General features: G+C 41.3%; 1 protein-coding gene across 1 annotated transcript in view; it reads left to right on the forward strand.

Moving 5' to 3' along the window:
- The window catches only part of WWC1 (WW and C2 domain containing 1), an 80,736-nt gene that overhangs the window by 16,344 nt on the left and 38,179 nt on the right, over window positions 1-26,213 (forward strand). The window contains exon 2 of the mRNA XM_081845918.1: window positions 19,075-19,184. Within this exon, the coding sequence (XP_081702044.1) occupies window positions 19,075-19,184 (110 nt within the window). The remainder of the gene's footprint in view (window positions 1-19,074; window positions 19,185-26,213) is intronic.

A 26,213-nucleotide genomic window follows, 5' to 3' on the forward strand; every position in this document is an offset into this window, starting at 1 on the left:
GTTCCTGGAAGGTATACTTCAAACACAAACAATTTGAATGTTCCTCCTTGTTTAAATAATAATAACAAATCATTGGACATAGAAAAATAGCATGTTAGGGGAAAATCTTGGCTTAAAGGTCCTTGAAATGTAATTTTCTTTATTCCTAGATAAACTGTTTCCCTGTATTTTTTAAAATCACAAACCCCCCATCCTGTCTTGCAGTATATAGTGATACAGTTCAGCAATGGAGTGCTTACATGAACAAGTTGTGTGCAAACTGTCCCCTTAGTTCTCTGTAGTATAGTGCTTGGTCTTAGCAGCCCTATATTACTACAACAGACAATCTTACAGAAACTTAAATCTTAACAGGTTTGTTTGTGGTCTAGGACTCCGATGAAGTGGATTGTGGTCCATGTCTCAATTAAAATGCTAGTATTTAAAATTACCCAGAACTCTTTGTAGAATGTTTAAAGATTTCTCCCCCCTATGTTTCCTGTTCCTACAGGCAATTCGCTTTTTCATAAGTTTCAGAAGCAGTGTAATTTGGATTCCTTAGGGCGGCGGTGGCGGGGGTGGGGGCTTGATAATCAGGTAGCTATGTACATGCACCAGAAGGACTCTTGGTTTATATAGTATTGGCTCAGTGGAATGTGACAGCTTGATCCGGTATCCAGGTTACATGGAGGGTGGGAATGTAAACAAGAGCCCATGGCCACATTCCTGGGATTTCACTTCAGTTGAGAGAAGGAGGGAAATGAACATGATCTCAAGTACTTGAGAGTTCGGATCAAGATAAAAGGTGTTAATACTGAACACATACATTTTAAAAAAACAACAACCTGGAGTTATGCTGGGGGCAAAACCTCAGTGTCACGTTCGTTACTGTGACACAGGTGAATTGCTACTGCCAAGAGGTACTGCATTTCCATGGGAAAAAGCCCTCCCCCATCCAACTTTGTATTTGTGAGGAAGCAGTTACTTAATAAGATTTGCTTTGGAGCAGCTTGTGTTTGATAGCAGCACTTAAGTAGGTAACTCAGATAAGATAAAATAAAACTCACTGTGGTTGCTGCTGTGAAATGTCCTCTTTGAAAATGGGATTTCTCAGGGGAAGTGATTTTAATAAGGGTCTCTTCAGTTGAAGTGTTGAAGTGCAGTAATCTGATAACATGGCAAAATGTGGAAGAAGGTGGTATGTTTCACAGCAAGATGAGAATGCTAGAAAAGCAGGTATCTCCACCTCAGAAGAGTCAAACAATTGGTACATTATACTATTGCACAATGAGTTCTGTACACACACTGTGGATTGAAGTAGGTGAGTGTGTGTCTATTGTGTCAAAGTGGCTTCAAATTGCATCTGAGCCATATGTGCTCAGAAGGTGGCCTCGGGCAAGGCTTTGGGTTGGATCCAACATTGACCTTGTAGTTGAAGAGGAGACTGTGATCCAGCAGAGGCGGCTTCTGGAGGGAGGGAGGGTGCTTGTGGAAGATGATTTTTGCTGATTCTTTTTCCTCTCCACCACTTTCCATACTGTTGCAAAAGATCATGGAAGGCTTTCATGGGGCACAGGGGACTGCGGAGGAAAGGAGGGATTGGTGAGTTGTATTCAGCTAAGTCCTACTCAGAGTAGACCCACTGAAATTAATGCACCTAAGTTAGTCATGCTCACTAGCTTCAATGGGTCTACTCTGAGCAGGACTTGCATTGAATACCACCCATGAAAATTACCTCCCCCATCTCCAGTGAGAGCATCCAGTGAGTCTAGAGTGCTGCTCACTCGAACTCTGGCTCCAAGCCTCTGGTTTATATCCAGCTAAGTTGTACTAAGAATATACCCATTAAAATTAATGAGCTGAAGTTAGTCTTGTCCATTAATTTTAGTGTGTCTACTCTATGTAGGACTAAGATTGGGTACAACCCCATTGCCTATAGGTTTCTGTTCACCTATGCGTGGCACTGGAATTATGGTGATTTGTTTTCTGTGCTTAATTTCTAAAAATCATAGTTATTTGTGCTCAGTGGCTTACCAGCCCTGCCCTTCCTAATGCCAATTGTGTAAGGTTGTTGCTGTTCCTTCCCCACAGTAAGAAAAAAATCACTTTAATATTGCTATGTTAGCATATTCAATAACTTCTGGAGATGAGCCTAAATCAGATTAACCCTGTAAACCACAGAAAGTTTTAAGCCACAGACGTATTGAATATATTGCAGAAACTATTAACAATGTATGTAAATGACTGGGAAACAGAACTTGTGCCATAAAATCTGTTTTTGGCTTGCATGTGTGCATGCAGGCATACATCTTTCTGTAATCAATAAAAACATTTGGCTCACTAATCTCAGTTCAGTAAATTGGGGGCTGCTGGTTTGTGTTGTATTTTTTTAATGCAGTGGGTAATATCTGCTATTCACAGTGTTCTGGTATAAATAGACCAAGCTTCATAGTGCTTAATTTTACTGTACCATTTCAAAACCAACAGTGAAGTATTTAAGAGTATCAACCCATAGGCGCCGACTCCATGGGGCCTGAGGGGGCCCGAGCCCCCTCAAAAATTCGTTTGGGGGGCTCCGCCCCCCCAATAATTTAAGAAAATTATTACCGTAAATTTCGCTCTATAACACGCAGATTTTTTCTCCTAAAAAGTAAGGGGAAATGTCTGTGCGTGTTATTGAGCGAATGTGTGGTCCCTGGAGATGACTCGCCGGAGCGCACGGGCAAAAATAGGCAAAAATCAGATCCGGCGGTCGGGCGGAGGGAAGGCGGAAGCTGCTGCTTTCCTGCATTCTGCCTCAGGGTCTTACTGCCCACCCGCTTCTGTTGCTGCGTTTGCTCAAACTCAACAAAGAGCAGGGAATCCCCTGCCCTCCTGGCAAGCAGAGGGTTAAGGAAAGGATCAAGTCCTTCCTTCTAATTCTTTCCTAGTCACACTGCGTGCAGGCTCCAGCCCACCACCTCCTCCTCTCCGTGCTCTAGGGACTCGCAGGCAGCCGATAAACATGCAGGTGGGGGAGAGAGAGAGAGGGCTGGCTTGGGGGGGGGGACTTTTGCCTTCCTTTCCTCCCCCCCACCCCGTTAAACTCCTCCCCTGCATTCTTAGCCAGCTGCTTCTCCGCACACCCCTCTTGTGCTTCTTGTCCCTTCTGTGTTTTTCCTTCCCTCCCCATTTAAAACGTGGTGACAAAGCACGGATCCACATGGATCCTCAGGATTTTTGCATTGGGTCACCCCAAATTCACCATCAGATCACATAGCATGTTCATGGCTACATCTTGCACCAAAAAAATCACGCACCCACTGTTGCCTAGGGTCACAGTGGTGCAAAAACGTGGTTACAAAGCACGGATCCACATGGATCCTCAGGATTTTTGCATTGGGTCACCCCAAATTCACCATCAGATCACATAGCATGTCCATAGCTACAGTCTGTACCAAAAAAATCACGCACCCACTGTTGCCTGGGGCTGCAATGGTGCAAAAACGTGGTTACAAAGCATGGATCCACAGGATCTTTGCACTGGGTCACCCCAAATTCACAATCAGATCACATAGCATGTCCATGGCTACATCTTGCACCAAAAAAATCACGCATCCACTGTTGCCTAGGGTCACAGTGGTGCAAAAACGTGGTTACAAAGCACGGATCCACATGGATCCTCAGGATTTTTGCATTGGGCTACTCCAAACTCACTGTCAGATATTAAAAATCTTTATAAAATAGAGAATTAAATACATACAGAATGTTAAATTTTCAGTTTCGAAATATTAGTACTAGTTTAGTACTGTATTTCTATATTACTATAGTACTGTATTAGTTATTTTCAAATACTTAAATATTTTTAGGGTGTAAGACCCAATTAAAGCCCGTTATTTACATACAGTATTACAGTATTTACATACAGTATTAGGCATACTGTATTAACTTTATTAACTGTATTAAAGCATTAACTTTGAGATATTATTTTTATTAAATGAACCCTCAGCCTTATTCAAAGTAAGCTTAAATTAGCTATTTCACTTATTAATCAAAGTGCTATTACTGTGTGACAGCAATATTTTATGTTTTATTCTTTTAATGATAGTTTAGGATTTATTTAAATATCATTTAAGTCTTTTCAGAGCTATATATTCACTGCTCTGTAATAGTCTATAAGCATAATTGTTACTGTAAATTAAATTAGCTTTTTACGAAAATACCGTGCGTGTTTATGTTTTGTTTCTTTTTTCAAAGCCAAAAAGTGTTTCAGGCTTGTTGAGTTTCCCGGAGTGTGGAGTTATAGAGAGTCGAGTTTTCGGGGTTCTAATGTTGATCATATGACTCTAAAATACTTTTTAAAAACTTTAAAACTCACTAATTTTCATCTAAAATTTAGAAAACTTCCCGGGGCAGGACCCCGGTATGGGCCCCCCCAATATTTTTTATAAGTCGGCGCCCCTGTATCAACCATCTCCTAAATGCCATCTCTGTGGGATCACATGTAGGGTATTCAACAGACATGCAAAAATATTTTTCTAGTGTTACATTAATAAGGATTATACTTTCATATTTATGACTTGATTTGTAAATATGATACATACTTTCACCACTAGGCGAGATTGATAAGATGTAGTGCAGCATGAGAGAAGGAAGACAATTAACATCAGTGGAGGGGAGACAGGCCCCTACGACTCATTTCATTGAATTTGACACCCAAGAACAGTTACAGGGAATATTTTGCACCCAGCCTCGAGAGAGAGAAATGTTTTTAATACTCATTTTCCCTTCCACACCAGCTATTAACCAAGTTTTCATTTAAGACTAATGAAAGATTCCACCTAAACATTAGGAAGAACTTCCTGACAGTAAGAGCTGTTTGACAGTGGAATTTGCTGCCAAGGAGTGTGGTGGAGTCTCCTTCTTTGGAGGTCTTTAAGCAGAGGCTTGACAACCATATGTCAGGAGTGCTCTGATGGTGTTTCCTGCTTGGCAGGGGGTTGGACTCGATGGCCCTTGTGGTCTCTTCCAACTCTATGATTCTATGATTCTATGAAAGTTGTAGCACCTAAAAACAAACAAATTCGTTATAAAACAATTTTGCCAATTAGCTCTCACTGAAAGCTTATGATGCTGTTAACAGATTTGTTCATCTTTAAGTGCTAAGAGAGTGTGTTGTGTTTCAGCGCAATAGACTAAAGTGGCTACCCCTCTGGAAGTATTTAGTACAAACTAATTGAGAAAACTCACTGGGAGAAAAATGAACTGCTAGAATTAATTTGTGCTGTTTTTCAAGGCATGGTGATTCTTTGCTGGCCTAGTCACAGAAAGCCTTGGGGTTGCTGGGACAGGGGCATAGGAAGCAATAATGGCATGACAACATTTGGGGGTTGAAATGGCCATAACTTTATTGATGTAAGAAGGCTTAGACTTAGGCATTGGGTATGTATCCCAGGTCAGCTAACTTGGTTGCTGGCTAATTACTTCCTCAGCGTTAATTAATCCTGGGGTTAAGATCCCCATATGACATACATCAAATAAGGACAACCCCTCCAGGATGCCAGTTGGGGAGTTCTGTGGCCCTTTAGCCCCTGTCTGAGCAGATGGACTTCTTCTTTTCTTCCTTTATCAGGGTCCCCTGATACTTTGAACTGGAAGAGAGAGGGTAAGGCTCCTTCCTACCCACCGCTGATTAGTCCGAGGATCCAACCCAATGCTTTTTTCTGCCAACAAGTTATGGCAGTTGCTGCAATATAGGCAACCCCCCCCCCAAACTGGCCTAATTGGCCTGCAGGAAAATTCCTCCCTGGCCTCAAATATGGCAGCTGAGTTACTCTACACCAAGGCCATCCATATGCACTGCCTGCTTACCTTCAAGTGGGGCCAAATTTATACAGTGTTGGAGGGTGGGATGTCTTATGCTAACTGCGCTGCTGTCTTGAAAGCTCCGCCCTGAAGTCTGGCCAGTTTGAATAAAAATTAGCAAAGAATCACATCACTTCCCATGGCCGGCTACAATTGATGATGCCGTCATCCAGCCCTCTGGGAGGTTTGGGGCACCCCCAGATCACCCACCAAGCCGCAACTGCTGCCACCCACAGAAACCACAAGGCTTTTTGAAAGGCAGTCTCATGGGAGTGGCACATAACAAACTATTTCTGCTCTAAATAGTTATCAAGCAAAATATAAAATGTTCTTTTAATGTCTTTTTAAAGAGTTCAGCAGCCTTCGATATTGTAGATCCAGGAGAGTGTTGATTTAGAAAATATGCACTTAATTAACAGCAAGACCCCTTAATAGGCAAGGCATAAGTAATTCATGTGTTAAGAATGTAAGAAGTACCCTATTGGGACAGAGCATTTCATCAGCATTATTTGCAAGAAGGCTAATAACTACCAGAAATTGACCAGTAGGCCCCTAATGCAGTGTAATCTGTCTTCTGATATCTCTTGTTGTTGGCATCCATCCGTCTTGAAAGATAATGGAGTGTGCCCCTGGGGGCACTGTATGGAGGTACTGGGCTGCCTAGAGAACAAGGCCCCTTTCTTGGTCTCACTGATGTAGTCCAAAGGAAAGCAGAGCAATACGTTTGGCTCCAGCTTGACTGCAGAAGTTGCCAGAAGATGATGTATAAGGTACCATCCAACTGTGTTAAAGATTCCACTCCAGATTTGTGTAGGGTTATCTTCTTCACCTTTTCTTCTCTGAAGATCTTCTGCAAGGCAGCACAGGTTTAGGACCAGAATTTTCCTTCTAGATGGGCTACCTTCCCAGGCTGATGATACTCATCTGGCCCTTCTCTCTACAGCATGTGCAGGAACTGCCTTCTTGACTGTTGAACCCACTATTGCTCTTGTCTGCTCAAATCCACCTCACTGAGACCCATTGACTACCCTCACCTGGTTTAGCTAGCCAGTTCCCAGGGTGTGGCTGCTGTCGCATGCTGACAGCTTCTAGGAGCCACAGGCAAGAGCTGGGTGCAGGATGGGGACCAAAGGTGGACAAACTACCCCAGAAGGTGTCCCCCACCAGAGATACTACCCTATACACCCCTCTAAAGCTACCTTTGCTTTAGAAAAGAAAGCCCTTTGGGGTTAAAGGTGTCATAGGAAAACCTCTGGTATGATTGCTAGATAGTTTGGCAGTGTTTGAGATAGCACATTATAAATTTGTTTGGTAACTTGACCTTTGGTTTGAACTTCAAATGGATAATTATAAATGGAGAAATGTGACATGTGCTTGGAATTTCAGAAGAATTAATATTGTATACGTACAAAATTCCATTGTTGGCCAGATAATGTGAGTTCTCGGCTTAGCTCACCTGTTTGATGTCCCCATTGATGATTGAGAGATTACAGTGAAGCTTGGTATGTATGGATTGTATCCAGTTGTGTACCTCCCTCTGCTCAGAGAACTCTGTGAGCAGAAGCGGAAGGGACTTCCTGCTCGGAAGGGATGAAAGCAGAAATCAGCAAAAATTGCCTCCCCCTTACTGAGTGAGGGTTTGCACAATGTTGGATTTTTGGGTGTTAATTTGTAACCGTGGTTTGAGTATAAATTACTCAGTTTGGGGGCGGCACAAAACACTGGGTTTGCGGCACAAAACAAGCTCAGAACTTTAGTATCAGTTCAGAGGGGATCCAAAATTTGGGGTGAAGCTTTTTTCCCTTCTTAAACCCAGAAAATAGCAGATTCACCAAATTTGAATTTTCACTGACAGACACAGAACCTCTTTTAGCTTATAAATTGTTGTTTACCATTGGAAAACAGGGTACACCTGGGAGTGAGGGGAGCAGTAAGTTAACTGAAGATGACATTGAAAGCAGCCAGGAGCATGGAGTTATTATTAATCAGTAGGGCTGGGTGATATCTGCTTTTCAACATTGTAATATATCACCAGCCAAACCTTGCAATATCCTGATATATTATGATGTCAGAAGGGAGGAAAGAAGGTGGGGAGGAAGACAGCAGTTGCCCCCTGCCCTTGGTAGCTGGCTACACAGATGATCAGCGCCACCGTGCACGGCTTCTGCCGCTTCCCGACAAGACCTGCTGAGTGCATCAGCCAGGGCGCCATATAGTACCATGCATGCAAGCACAGAGCTTCGGGGCGCCACTGGTTTCCCTGGTGGCACCAGCTGCAGCTCACTCTGACAATCGCCTTTCGCCGCCATGGAACACTATTTAATCTGTCAGATTGTTGTAGCTAAGCTAACGTCCCAATATTATTTTGTTGGGTAACTCTGAAGTTTTTGCTGCTTATGGAAGTGATATAGGAACATGGTAGCCATCAGTTTGGTGTAAAATATCTGCATTTTTGTTCATGATCCAAGCTTATTTTTATGTATTAAAGATTAATTTGCTCATCTAAGTTATTTTGGGCACTAAACTTGGCAGGCATTTGTGGTGCCATAGATGCACTGATCTGGAAAAACAGCTTTTAAGCATACTCCACTTGGCACTTTATTAAAGGTGCTTAACTCCTTACAGGGAAAATGGGTACACAAAGGTATGTTACAGAATTGGATGAACATTCCAGCTTGCAAGCAGGCCGAAGTCACAAAATGCATTCAATGTGACTGAAATGATTATAGCACACAAACATAGTACTAGTGCTTCCTTTGCAGCAAGGAAAACTGGGTGCTTTGATAAGGCCTTTGATATGGGAGATACAAGTTCTTCCCCTTCTTTGAGCAAAAAACCTCTTGTATGGCCTCAGTGAGGAGACTAGAAGCTTTCAATTTTGTTAGCGACACACTATGTTTACTTTTTTACAGCCGAACCTGGACAAACTGTGGTTAGCCTTTAAGTAGAATTTAGAGCAACAAGTCCACTTCAAACTTGGTTTACAACCCTGGGTTGTTTTCCTAAACTATAGTTAATGCTAATCACAGTTCTTTCTTTGGACAAAATTAGTTGAAAACAGAAGTGAAAGCTGCTGATCTCTTCCTTGCATCCATAGCATGGGAGGGAGGTGTTTGTGAACCCAACACTCACCCAGGCTCACTTCTGTAGAGCAGCCAAGGTGGATAAAAATAAATGATTTTAAAAAAATAATAATCAGATTTTAAAAAATTAAATTAAATTGGATTTTTAAAATAAAATGCTTTTGGAGGAAAAGATAGTGTTCTATTTAAGTTACATTATAGCCCAAAGGCTATTCATCAGGAAATAAGGATTTGTTTTAAGCTTTTCATGTGTGCTAAAACTAAGCCTGGTGGTGTTGGTTTTTTTAAAAAAATCATTTACCACATCAGTTAACAAACATGGATACATATGCTATAATGTATATTTTTTAGTTAAATAAATTGTTTAAATTCTTACTAAGGAAATGATTATTTTCCCCCTTCCAATAAAGTACAGCAGAAAAGTATAAATATAAACAATAATTTCATAATTACCTGTCTTTGTATTTCTAATAGTATAACCAAATCAGTAATTTTTGATATAACTGTAAAAACTCCTCTGAAAATTTATTATCCCAAAAATGAAACCTTCATCTGGTTGTAAATATTAAGATTATACCAGAAGTATAATCATTTTTAATAGTCTTTCTGTAAAAAAATGATTTAAATCAAGTCTTACTGACTAGTGATTTAAATCAAGTCTTACTGACTAGTGATTTAAATCGTGATTTAAAGCAATTTGATTTAAATCAAATCCACCCTGAGAGCAACGCTATGATTTAGTGTTATGTCTGACCCCAGACATTTTATTGTAAGTAGGTTGAGCTTGGGATGCAAGTATCCCTAGGCATGGGAGCTGCCACTGACTCCGGTGAGTAAGCTTCCCCAATGCTACACTGAGTAAATCTCTTGTGTGAGCACATATTTGTGCAGATGGCAGCTATTTAATAACATTGGCTTTTAATCTGGATTTTTCACTAGAGTGGAGTGTACTTATCTTATGCTATTTGCATGCGTTAAGGACCTGGCCTGTTGTCCCAGGATATACGGCATATTGGTATACCGTATAAACTTTCTAGGTTCAGCAGCTATATTTTAATTATTTCTCACTGTGTTTGTAACAAGGAAACGAGTAAAAAAAAAAAATCTTTTAAGTGCCTGTTGTTTAGTCGTTTAGTCGTGTCCAACTCTTTGTGACCCCATGGACCAGAGCACGCCAGGCACTCCTGTCTTCCGCTGCCTCCCGCAGTTTGGTCAAACTCATGCTGGTAGCTTCGAGAATACTGTCCAACCATCTCGTGCCTACTTTAAGTGCCTACTATTACAAATAAAAGAGTAAGAATTGGAGAGTATGAATTCTTATTTGTGTCCTCGCATTATGTGATTACGTGTTACAATAAGACATTATGATTGAATCTATGCAGATAATATTCAGCTGTAAATAGTTCTATAAGCTGTTCCCTATAAGCTGTTGCCATAGTGTTATATGCTGCCATAATGATTCTGTGTTAAAACCAAGGATATTTCACAATCCATTGTATTAAGAGCATGCCTGTGCAAGTCTTACTCATCATTTCCCATCCATCCCACTATAATAATGAAATTATGCACATTTAGCTGTAGATACCCTGTGGGTGAAGGAGATGTGAACACTCAAGCAGTACTTATCTAAAGTACTTATATTGAGAAAGGCTTCATACCTGCGTCAAGCTTGCCTTTAGCTGTCTTTGAATTAGGCCCCATAGAGGCAGCAGAACATTTTTGGTTTGGCTATGGAATAATCTGCCATTGTTCGATATGGTAGATAACTATGAAGGTGAACACTAAGACTGAAATAATGGCTTGCAGGCCCACTGAACTAATTTTTGTTGTTGTCAGGTGTAGCCTCCTTTTGTGGAGCAAGTTTGTATTTGCATCAGTTTCATTCTTTCAGTCTCCCTTAAATTTACTGTAGTCCACAGACTGCTTAATTGTGTACAAACAATATGAAACTTACTGGGTGGACAGAGAAAATGTATATTTGGCTCCATTGATGCCAGAGAAGTTAGTCCACCAACAATGAACCTTAAAAACCTGTCTCATTAATCCATAGCTGGACAGAAGGCTTCTCAGATTTCACATACACCAGCATACTGGAAACAGCATACTGGAAACAGCAATGCCTATACAGTGGTACCTTGGGTTAAGAACTTAATTCGTTCTGGAGGGCCGTTCTTAACCTGAAGCACCACTTTAGCTAATGGGGCCTCCTGCTGCCGCTGCACTGCTGGAACACGATTTCTGTTCTCATCCTGAAGCAAAGTTCTTAACCCGAAGTACTATTTCTGGGTTAGCGGAGTCTGTAACCTGAAGCGTATGTAACCTGAAGTGTATGTAACCCGAGGTACCACTGTATACCTTGTCAGTGACAGTGCATAATCATGCATTCTGCATGGCAATGAAGTTGGCAAGAAGGCCCACTTCTCTGTCTCCACTGCATCCAGCAGAGCTTTTCTGTATTGTCCAGGGTCTGCTAACATCTCCAGACAAAAACATGTTAGACTCTTCAGAAGCCCGTTGTGGCTTGTTTGCCAAGACACTTTGAGGATAATGTTGTTCTGCTCCATAGCAATCCTAATGTCACATCCATATTTAACTGCATTCTCTTTCTCTCTCTCTCTCTCTCTCTCTGTGTGTGTTCATGTTCATGTTCATGTGTTCATTCTGTTCCTCTATGGTACCAGCAGAAATGCCCACCTTCCTCCTTCGTGTTTTTATAGTTTTGTATGTTAATAGAAAACAAAACATGAACCCCATTTGAACTGCCTATCAAAGATGTTATTTTAATACGGTTTACCTCTTAATGAGTGGATGAATGAGAGTAGGCTTGCCCACTGTGTCAGACCCAGGAGTAGCTCATTGCTGAGCAAGAATCTGAACACAATTCTAAGATGCAAACTTAATCTGCTGGAATACAGTACACATCTCAGTACACATCTCATTCTCTCTGTAAGATCTTCCAGACCATGGGTCAGTTGCTGGCAGATATAACTGCAGAAATGGCCTCAATTGTACTGCTCATTATTTGTCAATAATTTGTACTATTGGTACCTATTCCTTCACCCTGGAAGAGTTTTAAGAAGGACTTCATGATTTCATATTGTCATAATTATCAATTAATGTAGACTACTTCACATCAGGAAATACATTTGTTACTTGACCAGTCAAATAACAGTTGTGTATTTAATGGCGCTAAGTATGTCTATTCAGAAGATCCACTATTTAGCTATATTTGTAACAAAGAAGTTAGACCTGTACCATTTGCAAAAAAACCTCCTCTTGCTAATTAAAATTCAGCGGTATTCTAAATGATTGTAATCTGATGTTGGTTTTTGTTTATAACTAACATTGCTCTAAGCAGCATACAAATTAAATGTAAAAAAAAAACTAAACAAGTTCCTGTCATTGTTTTACATTATAGCTTGTGGATTTGCAAGCCAATACTCTTAAGATAGATGTTTTTGACAAAACAGGAATCTACAGGGCTGTAATTCTGTGCGCATCAATTATTTATACTCATTTTTATGTAAATTAACAGGAGGCTAAATCATGGTTTAGCATTACTTCTGAATGTGGACATTGTTGTCTTCAGTCCAACAGAACTGTTGTAGGGATAGAAAGTATTTCTTTCTTTGGTGGATTATTTTTTTAGTAGATGTGTAGCCTGCAAACCTATGCACACACATACTAGGATGTATATGACACGGATTGGAGGCAGGTCTTGTTTCTAAGAGAACATGTGTATAGCTGGGCTGTTACCTTAGCGTTGCATTCTAGTTTTCCATATTCCATATTCTTCAAGTTTTCCATTATCCTGATTTTGTCAGAGTGTTCAGGAGAAACATTTTTCCTCATCGGAAGCTATCTCTGTTGGGCCTTTAAAAATGTGTACTGACCCAATTTTTTGTTTCTCCAGAGGAGGAGATAGGTTCCAGCTGGAAGCACTCCAATGTCTTCTCTAAAGTCAGAAAGCATGCTTCTTGTTCGGAAACTCTCTCTGGAGCCTAGAAATATGTAAACAAAAGAAACATTTTGTTGCATTGGAGAAGAATTTAGGGGCCCTTTTCTCTATTGTTTACTATTTTAGAACTGTGAGTAAACTTGAAAGTATGTAGAGAATCATCTACTGTGCACTACTAGCTGGTTCACACATGCGTGTTAATCATTCAGTGACTGTAGCATTCAATCATTATTTCTGTGTATGCATCCTTTATTGCTGATCAGGCACCACAGATGCAGTTTTTGTTTTGCCTAAAACAGAGCTTTTCAGTAGCTCACATATCCCTTCTAGGTCATTAGAAATAAAATTATGTATAAAACATGTGTGAGGCAGCCCTTACTGACTTCATTTGCCACAACCTACCAGCCAGAAAATGAAAGCCTTATGTTTATTAGAAAAGTACCTTTACTGCTCCCTCCCACACACTGAATTATGTTATTCAGGATCAGCGCAACTCAGTTGAAGCCTTATAATGGGGTGTTGTCTCGTTACAGTATTTGGGCAAGGTCCACGACTCAGTGATGGAGCATTGGCTCTGCAATTAGTCCCAGGTTTAATGTTAAGTCCCAGCCCACTTAGCATTAAAAGTTGGACTGCCCTGCCTTTTATTGGGAGGTTTTTAATGCTTGGTATTTTATGTTTTTAGATATGCTGTAAGCCACCTGGAGTGGCTGGGTATTATTATTATTATTATTATTATTATTATTATTATTATTAACCAGTCATTGGGAGTCTGCTAGTCTCTTGCTATTTTGCCAGTAATTTCCATATTATATAAGTGATGCTCCACTTTATTGCTTTAATAATTTGGTCAAAGTTTGTGGAACAAATATGGATCAGAACTGGACATAGAAAAGCCTAAATCCTTCTCACCTCTCTAACAGTAATTCAGAAATATTTGTGTGTCAGCTAAAAAGAGAAAATAACTTGTTTTGCTACATTATTGCTAATAATTGTCAGTGCAACCTATGATTATAGAAGACACAAGTGATCTACGATGAAACTGTTTAAGATGAACTTTTTGCAAAGAAATAATAAGGGTTTTTATTTAAACTGAAAAGTACAATGGCTAGCCTTTTCTGTATTATTAATGGCACTGCAAGCTTTAATCAGTTTAGACGGCAATCTATTAAAGATTTAGTTGATTAATTGGTTTTCAGCTACTTAATTGGAGAGCATGCTGTTTGTTTTTGGTTCTATTTTTGTTGTGATTGCTACTGAAGTGGCAGATTAAAGATGGTGTGAGTTGCGTAAACGAAAGCATCCTTCCTTCAGTATATAACAAAAGACTCTATAGAGGTTTTGGTTGTGCAGATTTATTTATTGAAATGTGATGATGATGATGATGATAATTATAATTTATTTGTACCCCACCCATCTGGGCAGCTTCCAACAAAAGATTAAAAATACATTAAAATGTCAGACATTAAAGGTTGAATAAATTTAAATTCCATTTCATGGTAGTTGATTGATAGACACAATCCTCAGCAATTTTTAAGTTCTGTCAAATAGTAAAGTTGTGTTTTTTGTTTGACCAGTTTTTTTCTTTGGTGCAAACTTTTGTTTTCAATAAGCTATTCTTCAGGTGTGGTAGTTAGCAGAAAATTAAAATAAACTACTTACCCATCTTTGCTGAAAGTTGCTTCTTCTCACAGTTGAATACAAGAATTCTAGATGTGATGCAAGGTGTTAGTGTGTATATCTGTGTATATGACCTGTGTCCAACAAAAAAAGGAATGGACGGATTTAGTAGGCCGCTCATGTGCATGTGCGGGTGTACCAAACTTTTGAATCTTAAAATATTTATAGGAATAAACATGGAGATATGCAAGGTAAATTTGGTAAAATGTTCACAGGAAAGCCATTGTTAGTCAAACTTGAATAAAGCATACAAGACAAAAGATTTTTTTATCATGTGTACAGATGTAGAAAAAGGGAAGGAAGCATTTCAGAGATGTTTTGTTCCCTGTTACAGGAGAGCTTAAAGATAAATGTGAATGTGTTGGAGAATTTAGGTGATTTCTAAGGATATGAATTTGCATGCGGTATGCAAATATTTTTTTTAAAAAATGATATTTATTAAATTTTTGTTTGAACAATAAAGAACATACATAATAACATAATATTTTCGAATATCCACATTTCATTCTCATCTTTGGACTTCCTCACATCTCTTGCTCCTGCATTCCAAACTCATAGATTTTACTAGCAAATTATTAACTTGTTTCAATTCATAGAATATAATTTTCCAATATTAAATCTCAAATTTTAGAATTTAAATCACTCTTTTGGAGGCTTAATTATAACATACTATTTATCCAAAATTTGTCTTTTCTTTCAATTGCATTTAGATTTGTATTCCTTATAACTAATTTGTTGGAGCCTTACTATTGCTAATCTTACGGTATGCAAATAAAGCTCAAAGAATTCTGCAGTTTTTCTTTGTTTTGTGCTTACAAATGAATATATACTGTGATTAAAGTAATCATGACTGCTGGTGTGGAAAGAGCCCCACCTTAAAAATTATTTTTCAGAATCATGTTTCTTAAGTCAATAAAAATTAGAATTAGGATAGGTTTTGTGATGTATTCTTTGGTGATGTATTCTTTGGTGATGTATTCTTTGGTGATGTATTCTTTTGCTATAGGGTCTTTGGTGATGGGAAATCGTTATTGACAAATCTCATTTAATTTCATATTGATAACTTTTAAATAAAACCTCTTTTGATACACATGATCACCAATTCATTTTTTTAAAAAAAAAAGTACAGAAAGGTTTTCATTTTGTAAACCAGCAGCTCTATATTGGTGTAGCAGGCAAAGGGTACCAATAAATCAGCAACATGTCCATCCCTTTGAAGATCAAATGCATTTTGCTTGCATTCATTCATTTCAGCATCAGCAATGACAAGCTTACTGCTTCTCCTGTGTTGACAAAAATTGTTAGCTGTAGCTTTTGCTCTGGTAGGGGCAGGTTTGTTTGCACCCCCTTATGACACGCCACCACCTGTTAATCATGGGTGAGCTTGCTGAAATTCCTGCATTGCAGGGGATTGTACTAGATGACTCTTCAGGGCCCTTCCAACTCTACAATTCTGTGACACTGACATGGCTCCCTAGGGAAGTTGGTAAAGTAGTCCTTGCATTTGGACCTGTAACATTTCAAGACCTAGACTGAAGGCAAGTGGGAGGTCCTCCCAACAAACTGAGCAATGTGAAAAGTGGCACAGAGGCTGCAGACGGGAAGAGGAATCAGCAAAAGTAAGCTCTCCCCTTGAGCCAACAGAGTCCCTCTGGGGAATCAAAAGCCCTTCTGCAGATGAAAGGAGCCCTTCTCTTTGTGGATGAAGAAGTTTGGCACAACACCGATGGTTTGTGCAATGTGCTCAGAGAATGTACAAAATTCAGCCATAGACTCATGGAATTCTAGAGTTGCAAGGGTCATCTAGTCCAACCCTCTGCAATACAGGAATCTTTTTGCCCAACGTGGGGCTCAAACCCATGACCCTGAGATTAAGAGTCCCATGTTCTGCCAACTAAGCTATGCACGTATATGCAAATGCCCCAAGGCCTGCCGGAGACGTGTACAATTCCATCTTCATAAACGAATGAGGTGCACATTCTCCTTAAGGCATGCTGAATGTGTTAGCATGGCTCGTTGTTATGCACATCTTAAACAAGTAGCCTGGAGTAATGCACCTCAGGCACAGGGCCTAATGCAGCCCTCCAGACCTCCAGTGCTTCAGACTCTCCCCAGGAAATACGCCCCAACAGGCCTGTTCTCAGTCTCCTCAAGTGTTTTTACCTGGCTGGAATATGTCACTGAACTGGGATAATGTATCCTGCTTGCCTGCTTCCCTCCCCTGGAAGGGGAGGGAAGAGGCTTTAGAAGAGCCCCATCAATGAGGCATCACTTGTGCAACAAGGCTTCCTCCCTTCCACTCTGTTCCCCATGGATTTGGACCACAGTTTCCACTTCTCTCAACTTCAAAATAGACCCTGTCTTAATTGTATTCCTTTGCTAGATTTCAAAGAGTTGTGGGGGAAACCATTATTTTCAGATATCATATTTTATTGCCTTCCATAAGATAATCTAGCTCCCTCCATACCCAATTCAAACTGTTGCTTCCCTTGATAGTAAGAGAAGCCATACAATAATAATGTTTTCCTTGCTGTTTCTTCAGCCATCCACCAGCCACAGACTTAAACTTGACATGCTTCCTTCTACCCTGCAGTAACTGATTTGCTTCTTGTACAGTATTTCCAACATCTACTAAAGCACTTGTTAGCACAGACAGCATGCCTATTTTCCTTCTACCTGTGTTTCTCTTTAGTTATTTCTCCAATAGAATACTGTATGAGAAAAGAAAGAGGGCAAAAGGGTTCATTTTAAAGTGGCGTTTTAAAATATTAAAAAACTACCAGCTTAATTATTCATTTCCTTCAGGCTTAAACAAGAGAACAAGTAGGCTTCTCTCCACTGCCTAGGGTTAATTCACATGCATGCTTGCCATAAATCAAATTGCACAAGTTGGCCCAGAGTGGCAGAGCCCTGCTCTACCTCTAGGCTCTGAGATTAGTGCTATTTAAACAGGCATTTCTGGAAGCTGGGACAGTCTTGGAGGACAATCTTCAATAAGAATGAATACTGTGTCTAGTTCTTGGCACCACAGTTTTAGAAGGATTGACAAGTTCTTCCTGACATTTCGTTGGAATCTCCTTTCTTGTAACTTAAAGCCATTGGTTTGGGTCCTACTCTCTAGAGATTCTTGGGTAGAAGTCATGGGCTTTAAATGTGTGTTGGATGTGCTTTAAATGTCCCATGTGGCTCTAAAACTTTGATACTTGGTCATAAACTCTCTGAGAGAACTCAAAGGCATTTTAGTGTAATCTTAGGTCCTCATTATGAATCAGCAGGATTTGTGACAGGAATATAAGGTGCCACTGTGGAGCTATTAAAACAGTTTGTAATTGGTGTTATCTAGTAGAATTTCTATCTAGTATGGGACGCGGGTGACGCTGTGGGTAAAAGCCTCAGCACCTAGGGCTTGCCGATCGTCAGGTCGGCGGTTCGAATCCCCGCGGCGGGGTGCGCTCCCGTTGCTCGGTCCCAACGCCTGCCAACCTAGCAGTTCGAAAGCACCCCCGGGTGCAAGTAGATAAATAGGGACCGCTTACTGGCGGGAAGGTAAACGGCATTTCCATGTGCTGCGCTGGCTCGCCAGATGCAGCTTTGTCACGCTGGTCACGTGACCCGGAAGTGTCTCCGGACAGCGCTGGCCCCCGGCCTCCTAAGTGAGATGGGCGCACAACCCTAGAGTCTGTCAAGACTGGCCCGTACGGGCAGGGGTACCTTTACCTTTTACCTAGTAGAATTTTAGCAGTCCTTGAACTTTCAGTGAAATCTATAGGATTTAAAAGTAACTTGGCTGGATTTTTTCATAAATGTTCTTGGTCATAAATGTTGTTGGGTGCTCCTTCCTCTCCTAGTTTAATTGCAGAACTAAGCCAAAAAGTGGAGGCTTGACAATTATACAATTAGTTTAGTTTTCAGAAAAGTGAATTAGTCTGAGTCTTTACAGATGGAAAAATCTCACATGTACGTGAATAATTGAAGAAAAGTGATTTGATTGATATACCCAATGTTTAGGTTTGTACTTTGCAGTGGTCTAAAACTTTAAGAACATAATTTAGTTTGTCAATTACAATTCTGGGTGTAATACCATACACAGGAATGAAAAAAGTCACACGACACAGTTAATATTCCTCATCTCCTTGTCCTGCATTGCACAGTGTTAATAATTCACACACCATAAATCAAACATAACTTGCTCCTACATGCCTTCATATTTTTGAAATAAGACTCCCCCACAGGCAAGCTTGTTCAGTTGTGGGGGCAGAATTTGTTTATAGGAGTTCTCCACGTTCTCTTTCTGAACGAGTACTTCCTGAGCCAGAGCTAGGTCTAGGAAGCTTTTTCTAGGAAGAATATTGAAATCAACTCTCTGTCTTGAGTAAGTGGGGAAAGTGAATGAATTTGTAGGTGTGTTGCTAAAAATTAAACCTTTGATGTGCAGAAACCTACCACTCTTCCCGTAATACATTTTAATGAAAGTCTGCCCTACTTTTGGGACAATTTGATGTGATCTAAATACTGACATGATTTCCATTTCAGGTATACTAAACCACTAACCTTTGCTGACTGCATAAGTGATGAATTACCATTGGGATGGGAAGAAGCGTATGACCCCCAAGTTGGAGTCTATTATATCGACCACAACACCCGTAAGTGTTAAATGATTCTGTATGTAATAATAATTCACACATATTATATCCATCTAATAAAATCCATCTGGGCGTCTCATGTTGAGATGCATCTGCACCTTGAATTTGCTTGATATCCCTAACTCTACCATACACTGATCTCCTGCTTCCAAATGCCTGGCTGGTCTGATTCTTATTTAGCTAAAGCATGTAACTTTTTGTTGACGAATCAAAGCATATATACTGTATTTTTCGCCCTATAGGACGCACTTTTCCCCCTCCAAAAATGAAAGGGAAATGTGTGTGCGTCCTATGGGGCAAATGCAGGCTTTTGCTGAAGCCTGGAGAGCGAGAGGGGGTCGGTGCGCACCAACCCCTCTCGCTCTCCAGGCTTCAGGAAGCTATCCGCAAGCCTTAGGAGCCCAGTGGGAGTTCCCGCCGGGCTCCCAAGGCTTGCAGACAGCAGCCTGCAGCCCGAAACCTGGGGTGCGCTGTTCAGCGCTCCCCAGGCTTCGGGCAGGTCTCCGCAACCCTCGGGAGCCCAGCGCAACTTCATGCCGGTCTCCCCAGGGTTGCAGAGAGCTGCCTGCATCCCGAAGCCTGGGGTGCGCTGTTCAGCGCTCCCCAGGCTTCGGGCAGCTCTCCGCAAGCCTGGGGAGACCGGTGCGACTTCCCGCCGGGCTCCCTAGGCTTGCAGATAGCAGCCTGTTCTGGAGGCTGGGGTCGGGGGAAGCTCGGGCTTCCCCCGCCCCAGCCCCGTGCTTGGGGGGGGGAAATAAATTTTTTTCTTTATTTCCCCCCCAAAAAACTAGGTGCCCCCTATGGGCCGGTGCGCCCTATGGGGCAAAAAAATACGATATATTAATAAAAACAGAATTGCTATGCTTGTTCATATTCTGTCCTTGTACATTCCTGATACAGCTTGTGATTGATAGAAGGAACATGAATCCTCTTTTGCAGGTATACGGCAGAGGGTTTTTCATTATTACTAATGAGAATTAGAGAAGAAACTACTTTCAAGTATTACATATTATAAACATCCCACCTGATCCATTTCTTTCATTGTTTCATTTTTCCTTTTGATTTGAAATTCTGAGGATACACGTGTTTCTTGAATATAGGCATAATTTTAGTGATGGTTCCTGAGATCAGAGATTAGGGTTTTGTCTATGTTTCAATACAGTTGGGTGCCATTTTGAATCAGGATGGTGGACTGAACCTTTTAAAAGTGCATTGATTTTAACCACAGATTTATAAACTGCAATGACATCTTTTTGCTTGTTAGGATTCCCGAGCAGCACTGGATCCAAATGCATATAACAAAACCTTGTTACCAGGGGCATAAAGTAGGGCGGGAAAGTGCTGCCAGGGAGGTTACCCCCTGGTGCATTTTTCTGGGGGGCACACCGCCCTCCCCAAGCCTTCCGTGCACCGCTTTGCAAGTTTGGGATCTGATCAAAGCAGTTTGGAGCTGGAGTCACTCTGTTGGCAATGAGGGCTGGACTGGTATACGGTGGGCTCCATTTGCCCTCCATTACCTGTCCCTCCTGGTGTACGTGCGTGCACCCTGAGTGCGATGAAAACATGCTATGCCGCTATGTTTGTTACTACCAATAACATGCATGCATGTACTTACTAGTATCATTATTTTATTTATATCTTGTCCCAGGATGCAAAGATAAATGCAAAGATAAACCAATAATATAAATAAAACAGAAATAAATTTTAGAATCAGAGGGTCTAAATGGAGGCTTCAATAGACACTATCCTTGTCTGATGAATAAAGATCCATGTTTTGGTTTATTATTTGTAACATCCCAGCTCTCCCCACTGGTCCTTGTGAAAAGTTGGTGCACACCCTCCTGAGTGGCTTCTGCAGCATCTGATTAACTATCCCACTACTTTCAGTTTCCTTTGATGGTCTCCATATAACAGCTTTTGACTTTCAGCTGATTGGGCAGCCATCCTTTATATAAATGGGCCAACATGAAAACTCATATTGCACCTGTCTAGGGGTTGAAAAAATGCTCTGTTTCATTCTGGAGTACATCTCAACAGGTGCCTTGTCATTGCTCAGTTAGATACCTGCTGCAGTAGAGTGGCTTAGATTCTGAACTATGAACCATAAATCCCTGGTTCAAGTCTAGTTTCAGCTGTGAAAAGGTGGCCTTAGAAAAGCTACTTTTTGTTTAACCTCAGTTCTGTATCTGTAGTATATGGTGTTTGAAGCACTTTAGGCTGGTAGAAAGCTCAGTACTTTAGCTGTCTACCCAAAACAAGTCCCACTGAGTTCAGTAGATGTTAAGTCTCAGTTAAATGGTAATACGATTACAGTCAAAACCACTGTGAAAATGCTAGCTGCTGCTAAATCTGTAAGGCTTAGACAGAAAAATTAAACAGTTGGAAAACCAGAATCAGATTTCAATTGAAAGAAAAAAAGTTAGTGTTGCCCCACCCCAAAATGTATCTGTATTCCGTTTTGCTGCTAAGATCTACTTTATGTCATGTTATGGAAGTGATAAATTGAAATTTTATTAGTGATACATTGAAATTTTTAGAGTTTTAAATTTAGTTAAGTGAAGATAATACATGCATATTATAAATATGAAGCCTGGTTTTAAAAATGTTTTTCTGGCACAGATTCCTTTCATTCTCTTAGACAGACCTTTCACTGGCAGAAAATTGTGGTTTATATGGTGCTATCTAAAGCAAAGATAATAAAATGGAACTAAGAACCTAGAATATTCGCCTCCTGACTACATTATTAATGAACGTTCTCACGAAGTATTTTTCCCAGGGCTTCATTTTGAGGATATGGGAAGAAGCAAAAATTACTATTTCTTGGCATTTGTCTCTGACGCAAGCAACTGGGTTGTTCTTCAGACTCAAAATAATCTGAGCTTTCTTAAATACTGCACATATTTGGCATTTTGGTTTAAAAGGCTTGTGAGTGCCCCAGTGGGCCATCCTTCTATAGCTGCTGGACTGAATAAAAGCCAGTGCCTGAGTACTTGCCGAAGATGATAATTTATTTGTTTTTTGAAGTTTAAGGAACCTATAAGCCGTTGTTTTTTCGGATGGAACTGACGGCTCTTCTTTTTTGCTGCTGCTGCTCCTCCTCCTCCTCCTCCTCCACTGCTCTTTATGAGGGGTGTGCTCCCCCCACCCCCTCTTTCAAAAGAAAGGAAGGCTCAGTGGCTTCCTCTGGCTAAGAGAGAGCTTTGGAGAATGACTGTCTCCCATGAAAGGAAACTCCTCCTTCCTCCTTTATCCTCTGCAGCACCCACAGCAACGAGTAAACATTGGGCTGCCTGACATGTCTTTTCTGCTTATTGCCTGGTGTGGTATGGGCTAGCTGTATCCTCCATCCACTTCTTTGAAGTTTTGGGGTTAACATTTAGTGGTTTCAGGCCGAGAGCTGCCACACCCACACCCACCCCACCTACTCCTATTTGGTTTTTTGGCTGCTTCTGCGGTCTTTACCGTGACTGTTTCCGTTACAGGGGTTGTCTCTTCAGTTAGGAGCATTTTATTTTTCTTTCAGGCAATATATACTCAGTGGTCTCTGGGAAGAGGTTTTTTTTTACTCTTCTCCTCACCAAACTACAATAATTACACTGTGACATTTTCATTTGTTATTTTAGCAGGTAGTTTTCAGCCTGAGTATTTGAGTTCATTTTGAGTTTACACTTGCTGAGTTTGCAGTTATTTTTTTACACTTGCTTATTTTGAAATTAGTTTTTATCCTACATTTTGTTGCCCAGTTTTCTCTTTGCCTCAGTCTTTTCTTAGTACACTTAGAAAATTTGACAGTGAATGGTGGAATCTTACGGCTTTTTCCTCCGCAAGTCCCCCTACCCCCCAAAAAATCAAGAAAGCTTGTCAGAGGTGCAGGAAAACAAGGAACAAAATTTCCCCATTGGAGCTATCCTGTTGCTCCTTCCTCACCCACCCCATCAAGGAAACGGGGATAGGGAAAAGATAGGAACAATAGATTATCCCAATCCCATTACTCCTTCCTTCCCCCCATCAAGGAAGCTTTCCTGGTTGTCTGAGGTGGGAGAAAGGAAGAGGCACCACAATCACCCTGTTAGAGAAATCCCTTTGTTAGTTCCTTCCCCGCACCCCAATAAAGAAATATTTCTGTCATTCTGGGTGTGCAGGAAATGAGGGGCAGCAGGATAGGTCCATTCGCTGTTTGTGAGCACTTTCTTTGTCCCAGGAGGGGGCTTTTTCCATATGTGTGTTCCACTTATTACGCCACGTGTTTGCACTCGCAAATGTGCCACGGAAAAATAGATTTCTGCTGAGAAAGGCATTCCTTTGCTTTGTGTCCATGTGTGTGAGAGAGATGTATTTATGGATGGTAAGCGCTTGTGTGGGAGAGGAAGTGGAGCAGCCACCTTGCAAATGCTCCTTGAACAACGACAGCATCAATGTTTGTGGAGAAAAATCCATAGTGTGTTTTCCATCATTTAGGACCAGCCAGTAGACCATGAGACTCTTAATCTCAGGGTCATGAGTTTGAGTCCTACATTGGACAAAAGAGTTCTGATGACCCTCACAGTTCCTTCCAACTCTAAGTTCTGTGATTCCATAAGTACATGCCTCGCTGTGGCAACCATTTTGTTATGGGACCCTCACGGCACATACACACCAAAAACAACACTAACACAGATATATTAGAGTCTTAGATTTAATTAATAAGTTGGTAAATATTATAAGGAAGGAAAAGATTGTAGTATTTGCATTCTGTTTATGGTTTTGTCATTAATGTTATCTGTTCATTTGTCTGCCAAATGCTTCCTGTTTGGAGAAGTCGTAACATTCACCACTGCTTTTTCTTGTTCTGACATAGGTTGAGATTGGGTGCTGAGCTTGTCAGTAAGAACTACGTATTTTTCCCTCCATAAGACACACTTTTTCCCTCTTAAAATCTAAGGCAAAATGTATGTGCGTCTTACGGAGCGAATGTGTGGTCCCTGGGGCTGGGGGGGGGGAACCAGGGCTTCCCCCGCCAGCCCCACAAACTCTGGGAGCAGCGGGAAGGCTGCGCACAGCCTGTCCCCTGCTCCATGAGCTGCTCTTTGGGGCTGGGGGGGGGAACCCGGGCTTCCCCCCCAAGCCCCGACAAGCTCCTGAGCAGCTCTGGGGTAGCCCGCGAAGCCTCCGCAGGGCAGCGGGATGAAGGCTCCCTGCTGCCCTGCAGAGGCTTCGCGGGCTAGCCCAGAAGCCAGAACCGCTAGAGAGAGCGCTGCACAGCGCTCCCTCTAGCTGTTTTAGCTTCTGCCTTAGCGGCGCAAAGCCTCCGCAGGGCAACAGGGAGCCTTCATCCCGCTGCCCTATGGAGGCCTCGTGCGGCTATCCCTGGCTTTTGCTGGAGGTGGGGGAAGGGACAGAGTGAGACTCTCTCACTTCTCCCACAAAACCCCCAAGAGCCGTGCGGAGTGTGTGTGTGGCTCTTGGGGGCTTTTCCCCGAGGAGGGAGAAGGACAGCCCGTCAGTGAATCACCCCCCCCCAAGTAGGTGCGCCATATGGTCAGGTGCGCCTTACGGAGCGAAAAATACGGTACTTGGTTCCTCATTCAGAAATTAAGACAAGTCAGCCAGGGATTCTTTGCTTCTGTTTTTCTCTTCAGTGTTCTCTTTCCTCGTCCCCATCCCCTTCCCCAAACTTGTCCATAGCAAAACCATTAATGTTAGAAATGTGAGACAATCCTGGGGTACAGACTGCCAGGGGTTTATACTTGATTATTTACCAAATAAGGTTGAGAAGCTCTGGAAGAAGTCAAGCAAGAGGTCCTTGAAAAGGACTAGATTAGAAGTTACAAACTCAAGTTTAAGTGTGTAAAGCGGGAAGATGGGGATTGGGCCCATTTGTTGAAGTGTTCTTAACACCTTTGCATCTCTGTGTTTAATAGCATTAACCCGCTGGCATGTACACAGTGTATTCCAGTCAAAATGAGTTGTGCCTGCTTATAGCCATCATACCAGCAGCCTCCAGATGCTGATAAAATTAAATGTTTTGGCTTGTGTCAGTGGCAGGTGACTTTCTGGATCATAGATCATTAAGCACTAAAGAAAACCTTCTGGTTTGCTTGGATCCCTTTAATGGCTGCGTTGCCACAACAGTTTTTACTAAATATTTAAAGGAACGCCTAAATTATGCAGATTAGATTCCTTTGGTATCCTGCAGCCCCTCCATATTAATTATTCATTATGTGGTAACTAGGCATCCTCACTTAAGCATGATTAGTTCAGACAGCCTGAAGCGTTTAACGCTGGCTGAAGAACTGAAACGCCTGTTCCTGGTTTCCAAACAAAAACCTGCAGCAGAACTGAGCAAATCACAAGACTTCTTTTTCTCAGCACTTGATCAGTAACACAAATTCAAATTATTTGCAGTCTCTCATATATTGGTGGCATGGGGCACTTTGCTTACATGACACCCAGGAGCTTCTGTGAATCTCACATGGGGAATAACTAACATTACAAGCCAATTCAATTACTTACCACAGTCTTGGCTGCATTATGTAAAGGTTGTTCTTGTTTCCCTGCCTTTGTCTCCTGCCAAGTAAAAGCATGAGTAGGCCTAGAAAGAGTTGGCATATGCTGGGTGGTATTCAGCTAAGTTTTACACAGGGCATACCCACAAATGTTTCTCCAATGAAAATAGGGATGTCGTGTTCAACAACAGCAACAATTTTATTATTTATACCCTGCCCATCCGACTAGGTTGCACCAGCCACTCTTGGCGGCTTCCAACATATATAAAAACACAATTAAACATTAAACATTAACAAACTTCCCTGTACAGGACTGCCTTCAGATGTCTTCTAAAGCTTGTAATTTACTTACCTCCTTGGCTTGGGGGTCTCATAACTCCATATCCGCCAACATTTCTCTGATGAAAATAGGGATTTCCTCAGAAAAAGCAGGACATTCCAGGATCAAATTAGAAACCGAGAAAGCTTCTGTAAATTCAGGACTGTCCCTGGAAAATAGGGACACTTGGAGGGTCTGAGAGGGTAGATACATCAAAACCTCGGA

The sequence above is a fragment of the Podarcis erhardii genome (genome assembly GCF_964252035.2).
Source record: "Podarcis erhardii genome assembly, chromosome: 2".
In the NCBI taxonomy this organism is placed as follows: Eukaryota; Metazoa; Chordata; class Lepidosauria; order Squamata; family Lacertidae; genus Podarcis; species Podarcis erhardii.